Here is a 24,897-nt window from a genome sequence, read left to right on the forward strand (position 1 = left end):
ACTTCCTACAAAAAATCTATGGCTGAATGGAGAAAGTTTCATGATTAAGACAGTTTAAACATCAGTTTTAGTTGAAGTAGTTCAGCAGCATTAAGTCCCTCCTTTTAAAATGTGGCTCCTGTTCAATGATGTTAAACTACAGTCGTGTGGGGCTATTGGTTATTGCTCTGGTTTGTGATCTTGACATTGTGATTTTTGCACAATAAAAGTGTAGAAAGATATGTCTCAAATGTTTGTTTTGTTTTTTAACTCTTATTTTAAGGTAAATTGTCTTTCATTAAATTCTGATTTTAAGCATTATTTTCATGTAAACATTATCATATTTAAGTGAAATGTGCTTGTTTTTGGAATAGCTGTTCCTATTTCAAGTTTTATTTACTAAGCTAATTTTTCTTATTTACAATAATCAGGTCTAAATAGGCCAAAAATAAGTTACTATTTCTGATTTTAAGAAAATTGATCTAAATATTACAGCTTGAAAAAAAGACAATATTGCTTGTTTTTAGTCTAAAACTACTAATTTCAAGATTGCTTCATGGTTCTTTTTTAACCTACGATAATTAAATGTTGTTTTCAGAACATCTAATTTCATCTTAATCTAAATCGAACAACAAAACCATGTCCGTAAACAGAGACAAAACTGATATAATCCAGACAGTAGATTAACACTAAAAAGACAGTTTGAGCAAAATACACAAAATCTAAATTGTTAACAAATAAAAATAATTATATTTTAAATATTAAACTTAATACACATTAAACAATTCATATATACCTACTAAATCAAATAAAGCAGACACAATAGAGCCCTAAATTATATAGAATTTGATAATAACAATAACAGGTCTACCTAAATAAATGCTTTTGCTATTCTGTACATACATGTTGTTAAAGTTAATAGTATTCAAAGCTCTGCTTGACAATGTCATATATTCTCCTTTTTCTACGATAGTGTAATGTTGCTAGGCGACCAGTCTGCTAACTAAACGTTAGCTAAATACTCTCTGGGTTCTAGACTCAAACATGCTGTAATTCAGTCTTTAGATCAATGTGTCCAACTTGTGATACAGTAAAATCAACACCACTGTGAACATTTGAACACACTGTCAGACTCAGATCCACCTTTTTCACTCAATGATGTTCTGATGAACTTACTGCAGCACTGCCAACAGTAGTTGTTGATGTAACTCACTTTCCTTTACACAGGAGATCTGATCTTTAGATATTGATGTATTTTTTTATTCAGCCTCTGTTGATCATCATAACTTCATAGTATTTATTCAGACATTCTCAACACAGACACATGGTGATACAGGACTGTGGACCAGAACATGTTATCAGGAGATACAAATGATTTCAGCCTGTCTCACTGTGCCTGATAGAAAATGTATCCCCTCTATAATCCTCAGGTGATGGACTAACATCATCTGCTTTATTCTGTACACATTTATCATCATTCATAATAAAACTAGTGAACTAGGAACAGTTTCACTTTTGTGGAGAAGAAGAACATGAGACAGATGTGACCTCATGCTTTGTGTTCTCAGAGGGTTCCACTTTTAGGCGTCCGGAAAGAAGATATGTCATGTTGACTTCAAAATAGTGTTGGATGAATCTTATAAGATGGGAACAGGTCCTGATAGAAAAAACAGGCTGTGATCAGTGGGAGGGGCCTATAATGTCACTGTAAAATCCTTCGCTGTCACATTCTAAATACTGTATCTTTGCTATTTTTCAATGGATTCACATCAAAATTACATGTATTCTTGACCCCAAGATGAGCAAAAAGATACATTATAACCCTGCCCAAAACCAAACAGGAAGTCAGTCATCTTGTCTGTCTGTCTCACAGAGGACTCGGAGACACTTCAGTCTATCTCCCTGTCTCTGTGGCTGTCTGTTTTGTGTCTGTCTGTCCGTCTGTCTGTGTAGCTGTGTGTGTCTGTCTGTCAGTGTGTCTGTCTGTCTGTATAGCTGTATGTCTGTCTGTAAGTGTGTCTGTTTGTCTGTGTATCTGTCTGTGTAGCTGTGTGTGTCTTTCTGTCGGTGTGTCTGTCTGTTTGTCTGTGTGTTTGTCTGTCTGTGTGGCTGTGTCTGTCTGTCTGTCTGTGTAGCTGTGTGTGTCTGTCGGTGTGTCTGTCTGTCTGTGTAGCTGTGTGTGTGTCTGTCTGTGTAGCTGTGTCTGTCTGTCTGTTGGTGTGTCTGTCTATCTGTGTATGTGTGTGTGTGTGTCTTTCTGTGTATGTGTGTGTCTGCCTGTCTGTTTGTCTGTCTAATTGTCTGTGTCTGTCTGCCTGTCTGTCTGTTTGTCTGTCTATGTTTCTGCCTGCCTGTCTCTGTGTGTCTGTCTTTCTGTGTGTGTGTCTGTCTATGTTGCCTTCTGTCTGTCTGTCTGCGTGTATGTCTGTCTGTGTGTCTGTTTGTCTAAGAGTCTGTCTGTCTGTGTGTGTGTGTGTGTGTGTGTGTGTGTGTGTGTGTGTGTGTGTGTGTGTCTGTCTGTCTGCCTGCCTGTGTGTCTGTCTGTCTGTGTGTTTGACTGTCTGTAGGTGTGTGTGTGTGTTTGTCTGCGTGTCTGTCTGTCTGTTTGTGTAGCTGTGTGTCTGTCTGTCTGTCTGTAGGTATGTCTGTCTGTCTGTCTGTAGGTGTGTGTGTGTGTCTGTCTGTCTGTCTGTGTAGCTGTGTTTGTCTGTCTGTCCGTCTGTTTGCCTGCCTGTGTGTATGTCTGTCTGTCTGTGTGTCTGAATGTCTGTAGGTGTGTGTGTATGTGTGTGTGTTTGTCTGCGTGTCTGCCTACCTGTGTGTCTGTTTGTCTGTAGGTGTGTGTGTGTGTTTGTCTGCGTGTCTGTCTGTGTAGCTGTGTCTGTCCGTCTGTCAGTGTGTCTGTGTCTGTGTAGCTGTGTGTGTCTGTTTGTCAGTGTGTCTGTTTGTCTGTCTATGTGTGTGTGTGTGTTTGTCTGCCTGTCTGTCTGCATGTCTGTCTGTCTGTTTGTCTGCCAGTGTGTCTGTCTCTTTGTCTTAGTGTCTGTCTGTCTGTCTGTCTGTCTGTCTGTCTGTCTGTCTGCATGTCTGTCTGTCTGTCAGTCTATGTGTCTGTCTCTCTGTGTGTCTGTCTAAGTGTCTGTCTGTCTGTGTGTCTGTCTGTTTGTCTGTCAGTGTGTCTGTCTGTCTGTGTAGCTGTGTGTCTGTCTTTCTGTGTGTATGTGTGTGTGTGTGTGTGTTTGTCTGCGTGTCTGCCTACCTGTGTGTCTGTTTGTCTGTAGCTGTGTGTGTCTGCTTGTCAGTGTGTCCGTCTGCCTGTCTTTCTGTTTGTCTGTCAGTGTGTCTGCCTCTTTGTCTTAGTGTCTGTCTGTCTGTGTAGCTGTGTCTGTCTGTCTGTCTATCTGTGTCTGTCTGTCTGTGTGTGTCTGTCTGTCTCACAGAGGACTCAGAGACACTGAGGAACCATAGGACCAAAACCCAAACCCAGGATACAGAGTGTCAGTGAAGGAGGTACAGACGGTGTGGATGAGTGTCATAGAGTCAGAGGAGACTTCATAGAAGGACAGACGTCCATCAGGACAGTCCACATACACTCCTACTCTACCAGAGGAACCACAGCGACAGGAGGTAGGTGTGTCTATCTTATTGTGTATGAAGTCGTAAAAACCACTGTAACATCTCAGACTCCAGGACTGATTATTAAATCCAAACCAACAATCATAACTGTTTCCTTTCCTACTGATTCCTCTGTAACTCACTGCTATATAAACATCTTCATTCCTCTCCACCTCCCAGTAACAGCGACCAGTCAGACCAGTACTACACAGAACCTGACTGTAGTAATCAAATCTGTCCTGATGATCAGGATAAAGCTCCTCCTCCTTCACAAATGTCACCATCCTGTTGTTGTCAGACAGTCTGAGGTTTCTGTTGATGGAGTTTGTGTCGAGGTGAATGTGACAGAAATCTGATGAGACACAAAGAAACAACAGTTGATCATGTGATGCTTCATTCTCTCTGTATCACTGACATGTTCATTCACTCAGAGCTTCATGAGGACACTTTGAATGAACACACACACACACTTACACTTCCTCACACCAGCTTTGATCCTCTGCTCTCCTCCATGGTCCGCCCTGCAGGAGCAAACACAGGCAGTGATTTACACACCTAAAGAGTCCAAAGTGCTGCTCAGAAACCTGATGCCATCTCCATCAAGCTCTCCATGTTTCTACTGGTTTGTCTTCAACAGCTTCATCTTCTTCATCTCCTTCAAAGTGTTCCTCTCTTCATCCTCACTGATTGGTTCCACCTCCTCTGATCTTAACTATACACTATTATATATATGTATATTTACACTATTTGGTCCTTTGCAGTTTAAATAAGTTTGGTAGTCGTACATATTTTTATTCTTTTTAGTTTTTGAATGTGGATAATATCACACACTAAATCATAATTCTCCCTTTAGAAATACATTTGTCTTATGAATTCTAATACATTACAATGATAAATAAATGAATAAACAAACCTATTGATTGACTGTATATAGTGATTATTTCAAAAACATAATAAAAAGGAAAATTAAACATAAGACATCAATACATATTCACAGGAGTATAATTTACTAACCTCTCAACACTTCTCTTTAATAAATAATAACAATAATCTTGATAAAATATATTTATGACTTTGTATCTAAAACTTCAACATTCACAACATTCACATAAATGTACATATATATACACTAACACATATAATTACACACCCATATATAAATGATAAATAGAGATTGATAAAATACATATACACCTATACATATATATCTACACATAAACACACACATGAAAAAAATAAAATAAAAAGAAACATAGATTTGAACATTAGCTGAACAACTTTACACAAATAATTAACACTAGAAATAATAATTATAAAATACTTTAGTTTAAATATATTTTACTATTTTAACTTCTACAACTAGAATAGACTAAAAATGAATTAAATGAATAAATGAAGACTGAGACACAAATAAATATAAAAATGAATGAATTCAATAAAGAAATAAGTAAACAAATACTTAAATAAGTCAATAAATAAATAAATAAGTTGATCTCCAAAGGCACCAAATATGACAACACAAAATACTTTTGTTATAATGATAATTTACCAAAAACCTCTTGGGTAATAATAAAATAAAATAAAAAATCAGGACAACTTTGTTTTTTGAAAATAGCCAAACACACATTATAAAAACTTATAGACTCAAAATGGCTCCATCCAGATAGTTTTGATTATGTTAAACTCAGAAGAAAGAATAAACTGTTTCCTACAAAAACATGACATCGAAATAATAATAATAATAATAATAATAATAATAATAATAATAATAATAATAATAATAATAATAATAATAATAATAATAATATGAAATAAGAATAATTATAAATAATCTGATCTGACTGATCTGGACATGTCATCTACCAGTGGCTGTTAGTGATTGGTAGATGACCGTTGCTATGGATACTATGGACAAATACAGAATGAACTCTCCCTCAAAAGGAAACACTCTGAAAAAACTCTGCTGCTGGGAAAAGACTAAACTAAAGTGTTCTAATCATTCCCTCCTGATAAAACAAGTAAAGACTGAAGGACACGTCACAGAAAACAATAATGCTGATGCTGCTAAAATATGTTGGTGTATGTTAACATGAAACACATCAGTTTAAAATCATTAAATCAAAACTATATGTTCAATCCCATAAGGTTTTATAGATAACGATAATAATTCTGTAATTTGTCTCATGTTTAATTAAAAAACTAATACATTAATGAAATAAGATAAAATACTAATTATTGAACAAACTAAAAAACTTAAATTGTAATATCAAATTAGGAAAATAAACTAAAATACATTTTGGTTAAGAAACTTTTTAATAAAAGTTCAGCCTTTGTTTCAAAGTTAGATTTGAAATGTTTCACATAAAAACATCTCCTCCATAAACCAGTAATTATTTTATTTTTAAACCTAAAATATATAAAGACTAAGAAAAAAATAGGAACCACAACAATATTTATGTTTTAGTTTGATTTTGAATATTTCATTTAAAATCACTAATGTCCTAAAAAGTCACAACTTTCACATTATTACATTATTTAATAATAATAAAAATAGAAACAAAACATACATCAAACAAATGTTTTTCTGATCTTAAATCAGAAATGTCCAAATCAACATATATTAAATTAAAACAGCTTTAATAGATAAACCAGAAATGAATTTCTCCTCTTTTTGACATGAATGAAATGAATGATTATGAAACTATATCTTGTGTGAACTGCAGTGAACTGGTAGAAAGAACATTAGATAACACACAACACAACTTGTTCACAACTGATACAGAAAGAATATAAAAATAACATTGTTTTGTGCGTCATAGAGTGATTGATTGATGGATGATGACACTTTATGTATAACTGAGAGAAACGTGTTGTGAGTGAAAAATGTACCAGGGCGTGTCTTTGAGTGAGTGATCATGTGATAGAAGGATAGCTGTTTGTACACATATATACATACACACATACAGTACATACACAATGTAACACTCCACAACACTTTACAGTTGTAGCTTGAATAAAAGTCATATTTTTGAGTTAAAAGGTAAATGAACAAATGATCTTAATAACAGACATGGATAACATTATTTCATATATTGAGGAATCATATATACTGTATAGACCCTGGCCCAGAATGCAGAACAGTGGCTGATCACCTGAGGTTATAAAAACAACCTCACCACCTAAAACGTCTAATCAAAGGTGGGGGGGCTGAACTGTACATGGTACGTGGTCTATAGATTTAACTAGGACTCTTTAGAGAGATAATAAAGACATAAATACAATCACAAATCTGTTCCCTTGTAATCTATATAAATATTAGTAGAGGCATAAATTAACATAACACCTGGTTACATTTCTGTTTTGTTCTAATTACTGTTTTATTCTAATGATTTGATTTACTTTACAGTTCTTTGGGTTATTTTCTTACTTTTTTATTCACTTCTTTAATAATCTCTGTCAGTTTGAATATTATGTTACAACTGTGTAGAATATTGTCATTATCCTCTCTTTATGTTCTAAAAATCTCACAACTAAAACCCTTATGTGTATTTATACCCTCAGATAGATAAATACATATGTAGACATGGATAGAATTAGATAGAAATTATAACTTGAAATATTTTAAAAAATCATAATCAATTTTTTGTTGTTTGTGCTTCAAAAGCTTCCATATAAACTTTATAAAGATTGATATTAATTTCTGAAAGTCATTTCCTGATTGGTCGCTGTGGGCAGGCAGGACCGTGAATGTATTTTTCCTCACTAAGAAATAAGAATCAATCAATCAATCAGTTAAGGTTCCTGCTGTGGGTTTTCACATTCACATGGAAAGAGAAGTGATATTAAAATAAAATACACATACACTACATAGCAATCATAGACTCACCTCACTATGTGGTTGTATGTAATAAAGAAATTATAAAATCTGTATTGAATAATTCTTACAACACCTTTTGTAATCATGTGATGTTTTATAAGATTGATTTTGATGATCATGTATTCAGTTATTGTTTGTACAGATAAATATAAGTGGTTAATTTCAAGTTTACTATGTATATTCAATTTAAACACAAATCATGTTTGTATTCTGTTCTGTTCTACTTATAACTTTTTTCTTATATTAAAACATAGTCTAACAGTAAATCCAAATAAATGTAATAAAGTTAAATAAAAGTTTTTGGCCCACTCTAACAATGATAAACAAAATAGGAATATAACTTGAAATAAAATTGAAGGAAAAATAAAATAAATTAACAAGCTTACTTTAAGTACCTGATATTATAATTTCCAAATAACGTAATTATAACATATTAAAACATAGTCTGAATTAAATATTTTGTCTTATTCATAATTTTTTATAGTCACACTGTTAAACAGTGTGAAGAGAGGGAATGTTAGAATGGATTATTATTCATGGTTTCTTTTTGTGTGTAATACTATAATTATATATCTTTATACTCAAGAAAACTATTCATAAAATATATTCAGGTCAACTTGTTAGCTGTCATTTTCAGAACAAGGACAAACAGTTTCAGAACATCTGATTTCAACTTAATCTAAATCTAAAAACAACACAACCATGTATGTAAACATAGAGACAAATCAGATATAAACAAGACAATCAGATTAACAATAAAATGTCAGTTTGATCCAAAATGCACAAAGTATAAATCATTAACAAATAAGAATAATTATATTTTAAAATTAAACTTAATATATGTTAAACAACTCATGTTCTATATACTTAAATATATCACATAAACAGACACCATAGACCCCTAAATGATCAATAATAATGAATAAATAAATAAATCTTAAACATAATTTGTATTGCTTTAAATCACCAGTAAATGACATCTTTAACTAATTACAAGGAGCTGATCATTTGATTTCTAAATATATAAAAACACTGATAAATCTATGTTTGGGGCCCAGGGAGTGAGCAGACCCTGAGGACCACAGCTGTGTTTTAGATGAGTGTCTGTTCTTCTATTGACTTGTTGATTCATTTTCTGTTCGTCTTTAATAAACTGATTGATTGATTCAGCAAAACCTCTGACTTCGTCTCTCTGTATGAAATCTCAGGTACTGAACACCAGAGTTAGCTCAAAAACTCTAACAATTGTTAAACAATGATATTTATAACATAAGTCTACAGTTTGAAATAAATTTAAAACGTTTTAAAAACATACATATTTCTGTTTTAATAATTGTATGAGTGGGTCAAGTTAAACATTTCATTATTTTATTTTATATTACGCATTGTTGGAATGTCAGTGCTAAATAAATATTTTCATATTTTAAAAGCAGGGTAGGTGATTTTCTAAAGCTAGCATGATTTTGAATGTAGCTTACCCCCCTCCCCTCTGTGCTCCGTCTCACTCACATGCATTAGCACAGCTGCTGCAGACGTGGATCTTAGCTCATCACTTGTATTGTGTAGAAACTACGACGTCTCATTCAGCAGTAAGTAAACACTAAACTTTATCATTATATACTGTATGTTAAACGTGACTAAAAACTGTTTTAAGTCTGTCACCAATGACGCACTTTGAGTGTGGGCTCGTGCACGCGAGGGATGGAGAACGAGCAGGGAGACAGAGATACGTGATTGGTTTATAAATAAAAAAAAACTTACTTTTTCATTGGTCAAAGTTTTTACAGGTTTACAGCTGCTACACATGATGGATATTCTTTGTTCCTTTTTCAGAGCACAAAAGATCTTAATTTCCCCTAACTAACCTTTAATTGATTGATTATTTGAAACATTGGTAATAATTTATACAATTGCAATGTTTTACTTTTAGTGGTTAGTAATATTCAGAGCTGGAAATGTTTATTTTGGTTTTGGACGAGTCATTTACATTTCAGTTCATCTCTAATTTTTTGACTTGATAACTTGTGTCAGAGTAATAATTAAAATATAATTTCATAAGATATATTTATATTCTTATTAAGATTAAAGATTAAATCGGGGCTTTCGCCTTTAATTGGCCATTGGCAGTTCAGGGTTAAGGGACTTGCTCAGCATGCCACAGTGACGGCCCAGGTGAGGCTTGAACCGGCAACCCTCCGATTACAAGCCCAGCGTCCTTAACCACTAGGCCACCACTCCCCTACCACTAGGCCACCACTCCCCTGAACACAATGAACACAATCCTCACTGATTGGTTCCACCTCCTCTGATCTCTCTCATTCCTTCATCAGCTCCTCATAGTTCTCCATCAGCCTCTCCTCACTCCTCACTACCTTCTTATCTCTGTCCTTCATCCCTCTAACCTGTCCCAGTCCTCCTCCTTTAGTGTCCCACCTCTCACACCTTCATCACATTCCTCTGATACAGCTCTCTGTCACACATGTGATGGGGATTGATGTGAACATGTGATGAGCTGCTGTGATGTGTCTCACCTCAGAGTGTTCAGTCTCTGAGAGAGCAGCTTCACTGCTGAGTCTCCTGGATGGTTGTAGCTCAGGTCCAGCTCTCTCACACTGGAGGAGTTGGAGCTCAAAGCTGCTGCCAGAGAAGCCCCGCCCACCTCTGTGATGACACAACCTGACAGACTGGATTCAAAAAAACATCCACAACTCAGGAAACAAGTGATGTTCCATGATGTGATGTTGATGTTCCATCAACAGGACAATGTTGATGGAACATGTGATCCACTGACCTGAGAGAGTCCAGTTTACAGTGAGGACTCTTCAGTCCTTCACACAGCAGCTTCACTCCTGAATCCTGCAGATCATTGTTACTCAGGTCCAGATGTTTCACACTGGAGGACTGAGAGCTGAGGACTGAGGACAGAGCTGCACAGCTTCTCTCTGAGAGACCACAGGAACTCAACCTTATGAAGAATCAGAGAAACCTTACAGATGTTTGTATGTGAGAGAATTAAAGACATGTTCTTCTAAAGTCACATACTTAACTTTCTTGGAGGCTTTGATCACTGGGAGCAGCTTCAGAAAAGCTTCCTCTGAAGGAGAGAATCTCTTCAGGTCAAAGACATCCAGATGTTCTTGTGATGACAGTAAGATGAAGACCAGAGCTGACCACTGAGCAGGAGACAGTTTCTCTGTGGAGAGACGTCCTGAATTCATGGACCGTTGGATCTCCTCCAGCAGAGAGTGATCATTCACTTCATTCAGACAGTGGAACAGGTTGATGCTTCTCTCTGTGGACAAACTCTCACTCAGCTTCTTCTTGATGTATTTAACTGTTCTTTGATTGGTCTGTGAGTCACTTCCTGTCTGTGTCAGCAGGCCTTGTAGGAGCCTCTGATTGGTCGGCAGTGAAAGACCCAGCAGGAAGCGGAGGAACAAGTCCAAGTGTCCATTTGGACTCCGTAAGGCCTCGTCCACAGCACTCTGATGGAGAAGGTTAAAGTCAGGCTGACCTACACTATGGGAAGGCTCTTCTTGTGGTTTATGTTCCAGCAGATTGACTTTAGAGCTGATGAAGGTCTGATGGACATGAAGAGCAGCCAGAAACTCCTGAAGGCTCAGGTGGATGAAGGTGAACACCTTGTCCTGGTACAGGCTGCTCTCCTCTCTGAAGACCTGTGTGAACACTCCTGAGCACACTGAGGCTGTTCTGAGGTCCATGCCACACTCTGTCAGGTCACTCTCATAGAAGATCAGCTTTCCTTTCTGCAGCTGCTCAAAAGCCAGTTTTCCCAGAGACTCCATCATCTTCCTGCTCTGTGGACTCCAGTGTTGATCTGTGGCAGCTCCTCCGTCAAACTTCACCATCTTGACTTTGTTCTGAAGGACCACATAGTAGCTGTAGATCTGAGTCAGAGTCCTGGGCAGCTCTCCCTTCTCTCTGCTCTTCAACACGTTCTCCAGAACTGTAGCAGTGATCCAGCAGAAGAGCGGGATGTGGCATATGATGTGGAGGCTACGACACGTACTGATGTGGGACATGATCCTGCTGACCTGCTCCTTATCTGTGGACCTCCTCCTGAAGTACTCCTCCTTCTGAGGGTCCGTAAACCCTCTGACCTCTGTCACCATGTCCACACACTCAGGAGGGACCTGATTGGCTGCTGCAGGCCGTGTGGTTATCCAGAGGCGAGCTGATGGAAGCAGTTCTCCTCTGATGAGGTTTATCAGCAGAACCTCGACTGAGGTGGACTCTGAGACATCAGTCAGGGTCTGAGTGCTGAGGAAGTCCAGAGGAAGCCGACACTCATCCAGACCATCCAAGATGAACAAAACCAGGAAGTCCTGGAAGCTGCAGATTCCTGCTTCTTTGCTTCCAGAGAAGAAGTGATCAATAAGTCCCACCAAGCTGAAGCTCCTCCCCCTCAGCACGTTCAGCTCTCTGAAGGTCAGTGGGAATGTGAAGTGGACCTCCTGCTGGGCTTTGTCTTCAGCCCAGTCTACAGTGAACTTGTGTGTTAAGAGTGTTTTCCCAATGCCAGCCACGCCCTTTGTCATCACTGTCCTGATTGGTCGAGGTCTTCCAGGAGGAGCTTTAAAGAGCTCTTCTAGTGTGATGGCTCTTTCTGCTGTGTCTGATCTCCTGGATGCTGTTTCTATTTGTATGACCTCGTGTTCCTGGTTGACCTCTCCACCCCCTCCCTCTGTGATGTAGAGCTCTGTGAAGATCTCCTTCAGGAGGGTTGGACTTCCTGCTTTAGCCACGCCCTCAGACACACACTGGAACTTCTTCTTCAGCTTGGACTTCAGCTCACGTTTGTATCGAGGAGCTTTTGTTCCTGAATGAAGACAAACTTAATGTTATAGTGGAGAAGTCAGAGCAGGTTTGAATATTGGAGATCAAAGTGTGTGATGTTCTCAGTCTGGATGGTTCCTCAGATTAAATGTGACTGATTGAATCATGCTTTAAAAAAGAAAAGCCAGCTTTGTGTCCTTCATGTGATGTTCCTCACAGTGAAGATGTTCACATGCTCTTACTGCTCTGCAGACGCTCAGCCAGCTCCTCCTGCTTCATCCTCTTCAGGAAATACAGTGTGATGTTCAGAAAGGCCTCCCTGCTCCTCCTCTGCTCCTCATCTTCCCCCTCCATCTGACTCTCTGAGCACTCTGGTTCATCTCCATCCACAATCTTCTGCATGTGTTTGAGTTCAGCCTTAACAAAGCTGATGATGTTGTCCTCCAGCAGCTGGAACACAAACACATTAAAGGTGATGAGTGAAGGTCTGCTCCAATCATCTGTGTGTGTGTCTGTGTGTGTGTGTGTGTGTGTGTGTGTGTGTGTGTGTGTGTGTGTGCGTGCGTGCGTGCGTGCGTGTACAGTGGTTTGATCACATGCTGACACAGGTTTAGTGTCTTTGTAGACGTACACACCGTAAAGATGGAGTCAGGCTCAGCTCCAGAGGAACCATCCACACCCTCCAAGCTGCTGTGGAGAAGACACAGACACTCAGACATGCTGAGGAGCAGCTGGAGGAAAGCACAGGAAGCTCTGCTAACATCATGTGAACATCAGTAACAGTGGGTGATGTCCTGCAGAGCCACAGTGCAGTGAGTGTGGAGCAGCCTTTGGAACTCAGCTCATGTGTGGAACATCTCAGCATGTTTCCACTGAACAGGAGAACAAGTCTGTTGGACTGAGGCTTTATTTGTCTTCAATCCTTCATAAATCTGAAGATCACATACTGTCTAAGACTCACCTACACACTGGAGACCATTCCTACAAAGCCTTTTCTCTTTCACCTTCCACTGTTTGCTGAGATTTACATCAACACCACTTCATATAACAAACATAATCCATCAAAAGTGCTGAGTCATGTTTACTGGTGCTTCATCAGTGTCGAGTGTGAAGAAACTGGACTATCAGGAAGACAACAAGCACCCTTATTATTTGTTCACTCAACGTGGGTTAGTAGATGGACCACCTTTGAATACAATGTGTCTGGACATGGACTTGTTACTTCTAAAGGACACACAGCTGGGTTCGGGTTCAGGTCCTGGTCCACTTAGTCTGGGCTTGGTTCTGGTTCAAACACATACAGAGCTGAGTGTGTGAAGAACCCAGATCATCAGGAAGACAACAAACAATCTTCGTTATGTGGACTCACTGTGGGTCGTTAATATTCTACACACACAGAACAAGGTACAGACACACGGATTGTATTATGCGCACAAATAGTGTTACAATAATGGCCCCATACAGTGAAACTACAGATAGAACACAGAGTCTATGAGTGTTTATCAATGTCAAATCTCATGTGTTCTGTTTGCTCTAATTAATAAAGTTATTAATAATAATATAGTACATGGTGTGAGTAAATGGTGTAACAGGTTATAAACACAGCGTTGACAGGACAAGCTGAAAAGATCACTTAGAATGTGCTGACATGTCTTATCGTCAACTATTGGAGGATTTGGAGAGCTGTGCTCTCTGCAGGAGAACGTCTAAAGATGCAGCTGATCTGTGGCTCCTCCCCCAAAACATAGTGACTGATTAATGCTGTGATTGTAAATGTTGGAGCGACAGACAACGTGCACTAAAGCCATCCCAGTGCACATCCAGCTGCTGTCTGAGCCTCCATTGGTGAGTGTTACAATGATTAGAAATGATTGATCAACCTCTGATGATTTATTACAACATCTCTATGGGTCATAGAGGGATACGGTTACGTACTGAAGATGGTGCTAATGACCCCCCTAACCAACCTGAGGACCCCCCAGGAGCAGCACTACACCTGGGTCTGTGCACGTTTAGGAAGCGTCAGTAAACACACACAATAGTTGTGCTAAAAGGCCGATGGCTGTGTGTTTAAAGTGAAATAGTGTGACATCGTCATGTGATGATGTAATGCTGCTGCCATTCAAACAACACAGAATTACACAGAGATTTTAGAGACGTTTGACCCTCAGCTCTCTTTAAAAAGTCACACATTTCACATTTTAAACATGATTATTGTTCACGTATCAATAAGTGAGTCTTTGTTCAGGATGTTTGTTTGTTTGTTGATCCTTGATTTTGATTTGATTTTTTTTTTTTTTATATAGCGCTTTATCACCACACTGAAGCACATTTATAGCTTTGGTCAGAATCCACTGGAAAAAGTTTGTTCACACATTCTTAACCTCCTATTATTCTCAAATATCACCAACACATTTTACCCTTGGGGTCAATCTGACCCCAGGAATATTTACCTCCACAAAATGATTTTCAGAAAATCATTGACAAAGTTTTAGGGCGTGTGTTAGTAATCTAGATTACCTCTTATATAATGCTAACTTCCAGGATTAAATCAGTGTGTGCTGGAATACTAAGCTCGCTAAAGTCTTACAGAGCTAAATCACCATGGTAACTTATGCTGAATGGCTAGCCAGCACCAGGTTTTTCTCTGGCTAGGATCTTAGCAAGTAATAAAGTCCCGCCTCCTGACCAATCAGATCTTTTAGAAAGCGAGCTGTCCAATAAAAGGTGATGTGTGAACACGTCACTGTGTGGATCTGATCTGACGCTGACAGGAGAGAGAATATTTAGACATTGATGCAATCCTTTCATTTACTGATGACATCATTTAGTAAACATATAGATTTATATCTGATAGACTGATCTATAGTCAGTATGACAGATAGTATGCAAAGACGGGTGAAGTCATATATTCATTTAATTAATTAATACATGACTTCACTCGTCCACACATACTGATCTAGACAGTCTTTATCAGCTGACTCTGTGAATGCGTAAAAACAAGAGATTATTTATGATATTAATCCATTAAATGTGATATTCCATCTAATTGATTAATATAAATAATCTCTCACTTTTACACATTAATCAGCAGATTCCTGTCTGGGTTCTTTCACTCCTGCCTTTTCTGTAACAACAGTGTTGTTTTTAGTCTGAATTATGAATTTTAATCATTCATCATTTTAAACTTCAGCAACACCTGACCTGTGGATCAGATCTGAGGGAGTATAAAAGCTCCGCTTCCTGGTGCGCAGCACTACTGTTGCTCTTCGCTGTCATCATGGATATAAATGAATGATATCTATATAATCAATCAATTAATCAATCAATCAATCAATCAATCAGATTGTATTTATAAAAATAATCCCCTTTCATACAGCAAGTATAAGATGATAAGCTCTTCCTCCTGTAAAGCTCTGCCAGTTTTCTCCATTGTAGTGATTGGTCAGACGCTGCAAGCTCCACCCCTTTCATGTGAATGTGCACGTACCCAGACTGAAAACACTTGGCTATAATTAGCGTGTTGTTATCGACCTCCATAAGACAGCTTCTCTCTGACAGGGAGTGTTTGGTTAGTTAAAGCTAACAGAGCTTAATCCAGGATATAATAATTTAGATTAGTAGCATATGGCCTTAGTGTCAGACACTTTGTTTATTTGTTGAATCCATAAATAATAAACCTTGATAATGAAACATTGACCTGTTCTCTAGCGCCACCATTAGGTCAAACTTTCACATTATAATTAATTTATCTGGAATAGTTCTCATTCAAATGTTCTCTAATTTACTGACAACATTAATGAGCACTAGAGTATGAACCTATTGGTTGTGGTGATGATATGACCTTTGACCTTTACTGCAGCGCCACCATCAGGTCAAACTTTCACTTTTACAGTTAGTGGATCTGGAAAATATTTCATCTAAATCTTTTCTAATGTGTGGTGAACATTCATAACTCTCACACAATGAACCATAGTGATTGATGTTGGTGACACTCCCCCCCTTCTCTCATAGACATACTTATTTACTTATTTCTATTTATTTTTTGTAATATATATACTATTAATAATAAAAACTCAAAGCGTGAACAGAAACAATTATTCATTCACACCAGTCATACTAGTGGTGGTGAGCCACATTATAGCCACAGGTGCCCTGGGGCAGACTGACAGAAGTGTGGCTACCATTTGGTGCCTACGGCCCCTCTGACCACCACCATCATTCATACACAGTTCATACACATTCCTATGGAGTTATTCACTATAAAGTTTCACTCCTCTTTTAACAGAGTTTTTATTTATTTATTTTTGACTTTATGGTTTTATTGTTTTTGTGGTTGTTTTTTGTGTGTGAGGGGTTTCACATGTTTGAAAATGAAAAAATGAAATATCAGTTTTACTTTACAATGTCATGTATCAACTCTGTAGGTGTGGAGATGTAAAGTCACACACACACACACACACGTATTACACCAATGTGTGTAATATGTGTTCATCACAATGAATAAATATCATCATGATCATCTTATGTTTAATATATTCTATCAAATTAAGAAAAGTCATGAAATATGGAGAAAAAAAACAATAAATGCAAATGAGCCTGAACGTGTGCTAGCTTTAGAACAGGTGGGATTAATCAACACTGCTGTGTGTACGACCTCTGTCCACACGCTTCATAAATACTGATTCTTTTTGTACTGGTGCACATTCTGCATTTCATTGGTCTGAACGTATTTAGAACCAGTTCTATGAACGGATCAATAAATGAGGCCCCTGGACCATCAGGAAGACAACCAGCAACCTTCTTTATGTGGACTCACTGTGGGTCAGTAGATGGACCTCCTTTGAAGTTCATACGTATGTCCATGGACTGGTCACTTCTAAAGGACACACAGCTGGGTCCAGGTCCAGATGTGAGCTTATTCCTGGTCCTTGAACACACACACACACACACACACACACACACACACACACACACACACACACACACACACACACACACACACACACACAGTGTAACACTGATGTACAGAGGTGAGAGTGCTGAGCTCTGACGTGGTCTCACCTCTGATCTTCAGTCTGGATCTCATGTTGTTCCTTCACCGTGTCCTGATCCATCTCCACGTCATGAGATGATGAGCTGAAGATATGAGTGTGAGACAGACAGCGCTACCTGAGTATCATGGTAAAGAGTGTAAACACACATTAGAGAAGATAAAAGATGTCAAAGCTCTGAGTTTCACAACAAATATCTGGAGCTCTGAAGTTTAACAGCACACTGACTGGATGAGAGTTAGTGCTATACACTGTGATGCTAACGCTAAATGCTACACGCTGTGATGATAATGCTAGAGGCTACACGCTGTGATGCTAACGCTAAATGCTACACACTGTGATGCTAACGCTAAATGCTACACGCTGTGATGCTAACTAGGGTTGCCACCCGTCCCATAAAACACGGAATCGTTCCAATTTTGACCTTTGACCTCCACATCCTAAACATAAAATCAAATCCCAGTAGTTTATTGAATCAGTCCAACCATGATGTGTCTACTGTATCATCCTCAGGAGATGATGATGATTGTTCATATCTACAGTGTTGTTTTCTTGAAGCTGTTTGACCGTGGGACACTGAAAACTCTCTAAAGTTGGACATTTTTAGGGTTAGAGCAGCTCTGGTGTGTGTGTCGTCTCTCTACTCTCCAACAGTCCCTGAAAGCACCACACACACACTTCCACACATGTACACAGGACACACCACAGAGAGCAGGGGTCCTACGTAGATCCCACCACCACGATGTGGCTGGTCTTGGCATTTCCTGTGTTTTACTTAGTGTGTAACAATCTGACGGACATCTTTAGTGTTCTGATGATTTATGCAAATACGGAACAAACAGCATTTTGTTTTGGCTCAGTACGGGACGCACCATTTAATGGTCAAATAAGGTACGATTCCGTATTTTAAGGGATGGGTGGCAACTCTATTCACAACTAAAAAATAAAAACTAGAATATTTGCATTTCTTGAAGAAAATGCAAGTGAGGATGCAGGTGCTGGCACTGCATTAGCTTAGCATTAGCGTTAACTTAGCATTATTATTAGCCTAGCAATAGGCTAGAATTAGCAATAGCCTAGCATTAGCACTAACATAACATTAGCTTAGCATTAGCAAAAACATAGTGTACACATTATCCAAGCGTTAGCATTAGATAATGGGTTGAAAAAGTTGAAAAGTTAGAAATTGCTTAAAACAGCATGAATTCATATATATGAACAGTTCTTTTCACCAGTAGGGTTTGGATTTAGAACCAGATTAATGCTGTGATTGTAAATGTTGGAGCGACAGACAACGTGCACTAAAGCCATCCCAGTGCACATCCAGCTGCTGTCTGAGCCTCCATTGGTGAGTGTTACAATGATTAGAAATGATTGATCAACCTCTGATGATTTATTACAACATCTCTATGGGTCATAGAGGGATACGGTCACATGCTGAAGCTGGGGCTAATGACCCCCCTATCCAACCTGAGGACCCCCCAGGAGCAGCACTACACCTGGGTCTGTGCACGTTTAGGAAGCGTCAGTGAACACACACAATAGTTGTGCTAAAAGGCCGATGGCTGTGTGTGTTTAAAGTGAAATAGTGTGACATCATGTGATGATGTAATGCAGCTGTCATTCTGTTATTAAAATTATATTCTGTGTTTAAATAATCACAAAGGTTCACATTGAGTAGCACTGTGTTTTATGATCTTTCAGAGTCCAAGGCAATGGTTGAAAAACACTTTATCTAACGCCTTTTATAATACCTGAAACCACAAATGTTTGCACTTCTCACATGTATCTAGATGTGATATAAGCAGGTTTTGTATTCATTGACTTGTCACTGATAGAACCTAATCATGATTCATTTATGACTCTGGGGAAAGGTCCACAAATCGAAGGATGTCTACCTGGTATATAATCATGATGTAGAACTCATGTGTTTAGGACAAACTTTCTGACACCAACTCAGGTTGTATTCTTTTGTCCTCCTTGATTTACCTGTTAATAAATCAACTCATTATTGCAACTAAAAAGGCATATCTCTCATTTTTCCTCTGTGTGACAACACAGAATCACACAGAGATTTTAGAGAAGTTTGACCCTCAGCTCTCTTTAAAAAGTCACACATTTCACATGTTATACATTATTATTGTTCACGTATCAATAAGTGAGTCTTTGTTCAGGATGTTTGTTTGTTTGTTGATCCTTGATTTCATTTATAGCTTTGGTCAGAATCTACTAAAAAAAGTCTGTTCACACATTCTTAACCTCCTATTATCCTTAAATATCACCAACACATTTTACCCTTGGGGTCAATCTGACCCCAGGAATATTTACCTCCACAAAATGATTTTTTATTGATCATTGACCAAGTTTTAGGAGGTATGTTACTAATCTAGATTACCTCTTATCTAACGCTAACTTCAAGGATTGAATCAGTGTGTGCTGGACTACGAAGCATGCTAATGTTTTACAGAGCTAAATCACCATGGTAACTTATGCTGAACGATAGTGTTGTGTTCAAGACCACACTATCCGAGACAAGACTTGCCCGAGACCAGAATGCACCGAGACCAAGGCCGAGACTACCGGGAGCCGAGACCGAGTCAAGACCAAGACCATAAACATTTTTTTTTAAAATTTAAAAAAATATGTAAATAAATAAAATTATGACAAGGTTCGACAGTTAAATTTCTGCCAAGAAATAATGATTCTTGATTCTGATTCTTTCAGTTGTTCAGGTTTAACAGGTCACAGAGTTCACAAGATAATTTTTTAGTTTGAAAAAGCCTTTACACAGGTTATTTTATTAATTCACTTAGTTGATAGAGTTTAATTTGGTTGCTGTAATGTAACTAGAATATTCAATTAACAAAGGTTTCCAACTGTAACTGTAAAAGTGAAACTTTCTGAAATAAAACTACAAACAAGTTGTCAGCAGTGTAAAAAACATAGAGCTACAGGTAGATGTGAAACTAAATAAAACAAACTCAAACCCTGGAAAAGTCATGTAACAAATTAATCAATTGTTCTTGTTGAGAATTATTATTATTATTCTGGATACAGTGGAAACAGAAACTATAAAAAACAATTATATTGTGAACCTGTTTATATTGTGAGGAACATATTATATACATACATGTAATTGGAGTCTAAAGACACAAAAAAACACCACTTTAAAAAGAAAATAGACTAATATAAGACCTCTTTACAGTTATTTAAGTCATTTTGGGCTAGTGCAACTCTGCGGCGATGACGCGCTGGTGACCACATAAACCAAGATGGCGGCGGCCCGGACTACAGCCGACATTATGTAATAAAGCCTTAAAAGACATGGATATAATGAAAAGAGTGGATGGACAGAGGCATTAACATGCAGACTTTCACACGGACACACACGGACTTATTAAACACACACGGACCTCAGTAAACACGGTAAACGAAACAGGCTTCACCACTCGGCTGGCACTAGGACCCAGAAGCAGAGTAAGTGCGTCCCCTATCCAGCCTTCACAGGCTGTAATATCACCAGTTTATCATTTTACCAGTTATTAGAGCTACTGTCTTTATCAGGGAGATAATATTTATTACTGGTGATTGTTTTCTGGAGTTTTACTGGGATTTTTACCGGTGATTAGTTCATATTTCTCTTGCGCTCCGCGGTCCAAACTGACACCGTAGCCACACACGTATGAGTGTGTCACACACGTCACTCAGTCACATTAAGGAAGGTTGTGGTCATTATACAGGGTGGATTAAATAATGATTAAAGGATTGTTTTATCCCGTTCTTCTCCGTGTTATTATCACATTATAAAAAAGTTTAAAAATAGCAGGAATTAGTGCTGATCTTGAACGGCCTTGACGGAAAATCCCGAGTCCGAGACAAGACCGAGTCAAAATGCTTCAGAGTCCGAGACAAGACCAAGACCTTTAAAATTTGGTTTCAAGACCAAGACCGGTCTTGACCACCACAACACTACTTAAGTGTATAAATAATAGTTTTTATAGTCTATACCTCAGGTAAGATTTTTAGGCACAAAGAGTGGACTTATCCTTAATATTTCAGATGTTTATAATGTTATCCTGTTTTATTCCTATTCTATACTGGTTCCCCACTGTGGGATGAATAAAGATTCTCTATCTACTGACTCTGTACTTGTCATTAACCAGTAGTAATAATGAGAAATACTAACTAGTAAGAATGTAATAAGTTATCACAATGTTCCCACTCACTTCACTAGTCACTATCTACTATTTATTTTGTCCATATCTTTCATAGCCTTCACTGAAAATATTCCTCTGGAAGCTGAATTACAGAGTGTAGGGCATATACAATTAGAACAATTTTAATTATACTTTTTTAAACTTAAGATATGTACCAGATTTGTTATTTACTAAATATTTACAGCCATTTATATTTGTTTCATTATCTTGAGTGCTCTTTTTATTCCTACTGTTACTGGGACAAATGTTCAGTGATGTGGTGGTTTTCTTGAGAAAACAAGCTTTTAAATAATATATAACATGCCTTGGTAGTTCATATTAAATGAAAAACTGTTCAGTGCAATATTGAAGTGTTTTAATGTTTTTTCATCTGCCTTAAATGTGTCAACTTGTTCATTAAAACGATCTTTGTTTTATATCTTTATATAGTGCCTTGCGAAAGTATTCGGCCCCCTTGAACTTTTCAACCTTTTGCCACATTTCAGCCTTCAAACATAAAGATATAAAACTGTAATTTTTTGTGAAGAATCATCAACAAGTGGGACACAATCATGAAGTGAAACAAAATTTATTGGATATTTCAAACATTTTTAACAAATAAAAAAAACTGAAAAATTGGGCGTGCAAAATTATTCAGCCCCCTTAAGTTAATACTTTGTAGCGCCACCTTTTGCTGTGATAACTGCTGTAAGTCTCTTGGGGTTTGTTTCTATCAGTTTTACACATTGAGAGACTGGAATATTTGCCCATTCCTCCTTGTAAAACAGCTGGAGCTCAGTGACGTTGGATGGACAGCGTTTGTGAACAGCAGTTTTCAGTTGTTTCCACAGATTCTGGATTGGATTCAGGTCTGGACTTTGACTTGGCCATTCTAACACCTGGATATGTTTATTTGTGAACCACTCCATTGTAGATTTTGCTTTATGTTTTGGATCATTGTCTTGTTGGAAGACAAATCTCCATCCCAGTCTCAGGTCTTTTGCAGACTCCATCAGGTTTTCTACCAGAATGGTCCTGTATTTGGCTCCATCCATCTTCCCATCAATTTTAACAATCTTCCCTGTCCCTGCTGAAGAAAAGCAGGCCCAAACCATGATGCTGCCACCACCATGTTTGACAGTGGGGATGGTGTGTTCAGGGTGATGAGCTGTGTTGCGTTTACGCCAAACATAACGTTTTGCATTGTTGCCAAAAAGTTTGATTTTGGTTTCGTCCGACCAGAGCACCTTCTTCCACATGTTTGGTGTGTCTCCCAGGTGGCTTGTGGCAAACTTTAAACGACACTTTTTATGGATATCTTTAAGAAATGGCTTTCTTCTTGCCACTCTTCCATAAAGGCCAGAGTTGTGCAGTATACGACTGATTGTTGTCCTGTGGACAGAGTCTCCCACCTCAGCTGTACATTTCTGCAGTTCATCCAGAGTGATCATGGGCCTCTTGGCAGCATCTCTGATCAGTTTTCTCCTTGTATGAGCTGAAAGTTTGGAGGGACGGCCAGGTCTTTGTAGATTTGTAGTGGTCTGATACTCCTTCCATTTCAATATTATCGCTTGCACAGTGCTCCTTGGGATGTTTAAAGCTTGGGAAATCTTTTTGTATCCACATCCGGCTTTAAACTTCTCCACAACAGTATCTCGGACCTGCCTGGTGTGTTCGTTGGTCTTCATGATGCTCTCTGTGCTTTAAACTGACCTCTGAGACTATCACAGAGCAGGTGCATTTATACGGAGACTTGATTACACACAGGTGGATTCTATTTATCATCATTAGTCATTTAGGTCAACATTTGATCATTCAGAGATCCTCACTGAACTTTTGGAGAGAGTTTGCTGCACTGAAAGTAAAGGGGCTGAATAATTTTGCACGCCCAATTTTTCAGTTTTTTATTTGTTAAAAATGTTTGAAATATCCAATAAATTTTGTTTCACTTCATGATTGTGTCCCACTTGTTGTTGATTCTTCACATAAAAATGCAGTTATATACCTTTATGTTTGAAGGCTGAAATGTGGCAAAAGGTCGAAAAGTTCAAGGGGGCCGAATACTTTCGCAAGGCACTGTATATCTATGTACATTTAAATGCTTTTATATTTAGTACATTTATAACTCAAATCACTCTCAAAATTGTGTAGGAAGTTATTGTCTCTTTAAAATGGACACATACTGTTCTTACATCAACTTTATATGTTTATTTCCTCTGATATATTATTAAAAAACATCCACAGTGACAGGAGGTGTCACCACCTTGTTTTCTTTACACATCTAGCAGACGAAGAAGAAGCGGTGGGCATTCTTGTTTCAGATAGGGGGTGTTCCCGTGATAAACGGAAACGCCCATTTTTGGCCGCAGATGGACGATATTGAGTTTTATGGGGTATGTTACTAATCTAGATTACCTCTTATCTAACGCTAACTTCCAGGATTTAATCAGTGTGTCCTGGACTACAAAGCTAACGTCTTACAGAGCTAAATCACCATGGTAACTTATGCTGAACGGCTTGCCTGCTCAGCACCAGGTTTTTCTCTATCTCAGATCTTAGTGAGTGATAAAGTCAGAATATTGATGCAATCCTTTCATTTACTGATGACATCATTTAGTAAAGATATAGATTTATATCAGATAGACTGATCTACAGTCAGTATGACAGATCATATGCACAGATGGGTGAAGTCATATATAAATTCAATGAATGAATTAATTTATGACCTCACTCATCCACACATACAGATCTAGACACAGGCTTCATCAGCTCACTGTGAATGTGTAAAAGCATGAGATTATTTATGATATTAATCCATTAAATGTGATATTCCATCTATTGGATTAATATCATAAATAATCTCACACTTTTACACATTAACAGTATCAACAGCTTCCTGTCTGGGTTCTTTCATTCCTACCTTTTCTGTAACAACTGTGTTGTTTTTGGTCTGAATTATGGATTTTAATTATTCATCATTTTAAACTTCAGTAACACCTGACCTGGTCAGACCAGATTATGAAGTGGATCAGATCTGAGGGAGTATAAAAGCTCCGCCTCCTGGTGCACTACACTACTGTTGCTATTCACAGTCATTATGGATATAAATTCATGATATTTATTTAATCAATCAATCAATAAAATGTTATTTATAAAAAGAAGCTCCTTTCATACAGTAAGTATAAGATCATAAGATTTTCCTCCTCTGCCAGTTTTCTCCATTGTAGTGATTGGTCAGACGCTGCAAGCTCCACCCCTTTCATGTGAATGTGCACGTACCCAGACTGAAAACACTTGGCTATAATTAGCGTGTTGTTATCGACCTTCGTAGGACAGCTTTTCTCTGACAGGGAGTGTTTGGTTAGTTGAAGCTAACAGA

General features: G+C 37.9%; 1 protein-coding gene across 1 annotated transcript; it reads right to left on the bottom strand.

Annotated features, from left to right (window-relative positions):
- Window positions 1-3,319: 3,319 nt before the first annotated feature.
- On the bottom strand, window positions 3,320-17,829 carry LOC114460771 (NLR family CARD domain-containing protein 3-like). The gene is made up of 9 exons (XM_028442657.1): window positions 17,822-17,829; window positions 17,107-17,198; window positions 14,236-14,270; window positions 12,514-12,712; window positions 10,514-12,311; window positions 10,263-10,436; window positions 10,003-10,155; window positions 4,069-4,115; window positions 3,320-3,946 (listed from the first exon to the last, which is right to left on the bottom strand). The coding sequence occupies exons 1-9, from the start codon at window positions 17,827-17,829 to the stop codon at window positions 3,414-3,416; spliced, it is 3,039 nt and encodes a 1,012-aa protein (XP_028298458.1). The 3' UTR covers window positions 3,320-3,413.
- Between the last annotated feature and the right edge of the window lie 7,068 nt (window positions 17,830-24,897).

This window comes from Gouania willdenowi, unplaced genomic scaffold (assembly GCF_900634775.1).
Source record: "Gouania willdenowi unplaced genomic scaffold, fGouWil2.1 scaffold_63_arrow_ctg1, whole genome shotgun sequence".
In the NCBI taxonomy this organism is placed as follows: Eukaryota; Metazoa; Chordata; class Actinopteri; order Blenniiformes; family Gobiesocidae; genus Gouania; species Gouania willdenowi.

What these genes read in the sequence shown, in the direction of transcription:
- LOC114460771 (XM_028442657.1), bottom strand. An exon ending in TGCTCCTGGGGGGTCCTCAG is followed by an intron (nt 12,713 to 14,235) that starts GTTGGTTAGGGG and finishes TTCCAGCTGCTG; the next exon opens with GAGGACAACATCATCAGCTT. An exon ending in CAAAGCTGGTGTGAGGAAGT is followed by an intron (nt 3,947 to 4,068) that starts GTAAGTGTGTGT and finishes GTGTCTCATCAG; the next exon opens with ATTTCTGTCACATTCACCTC.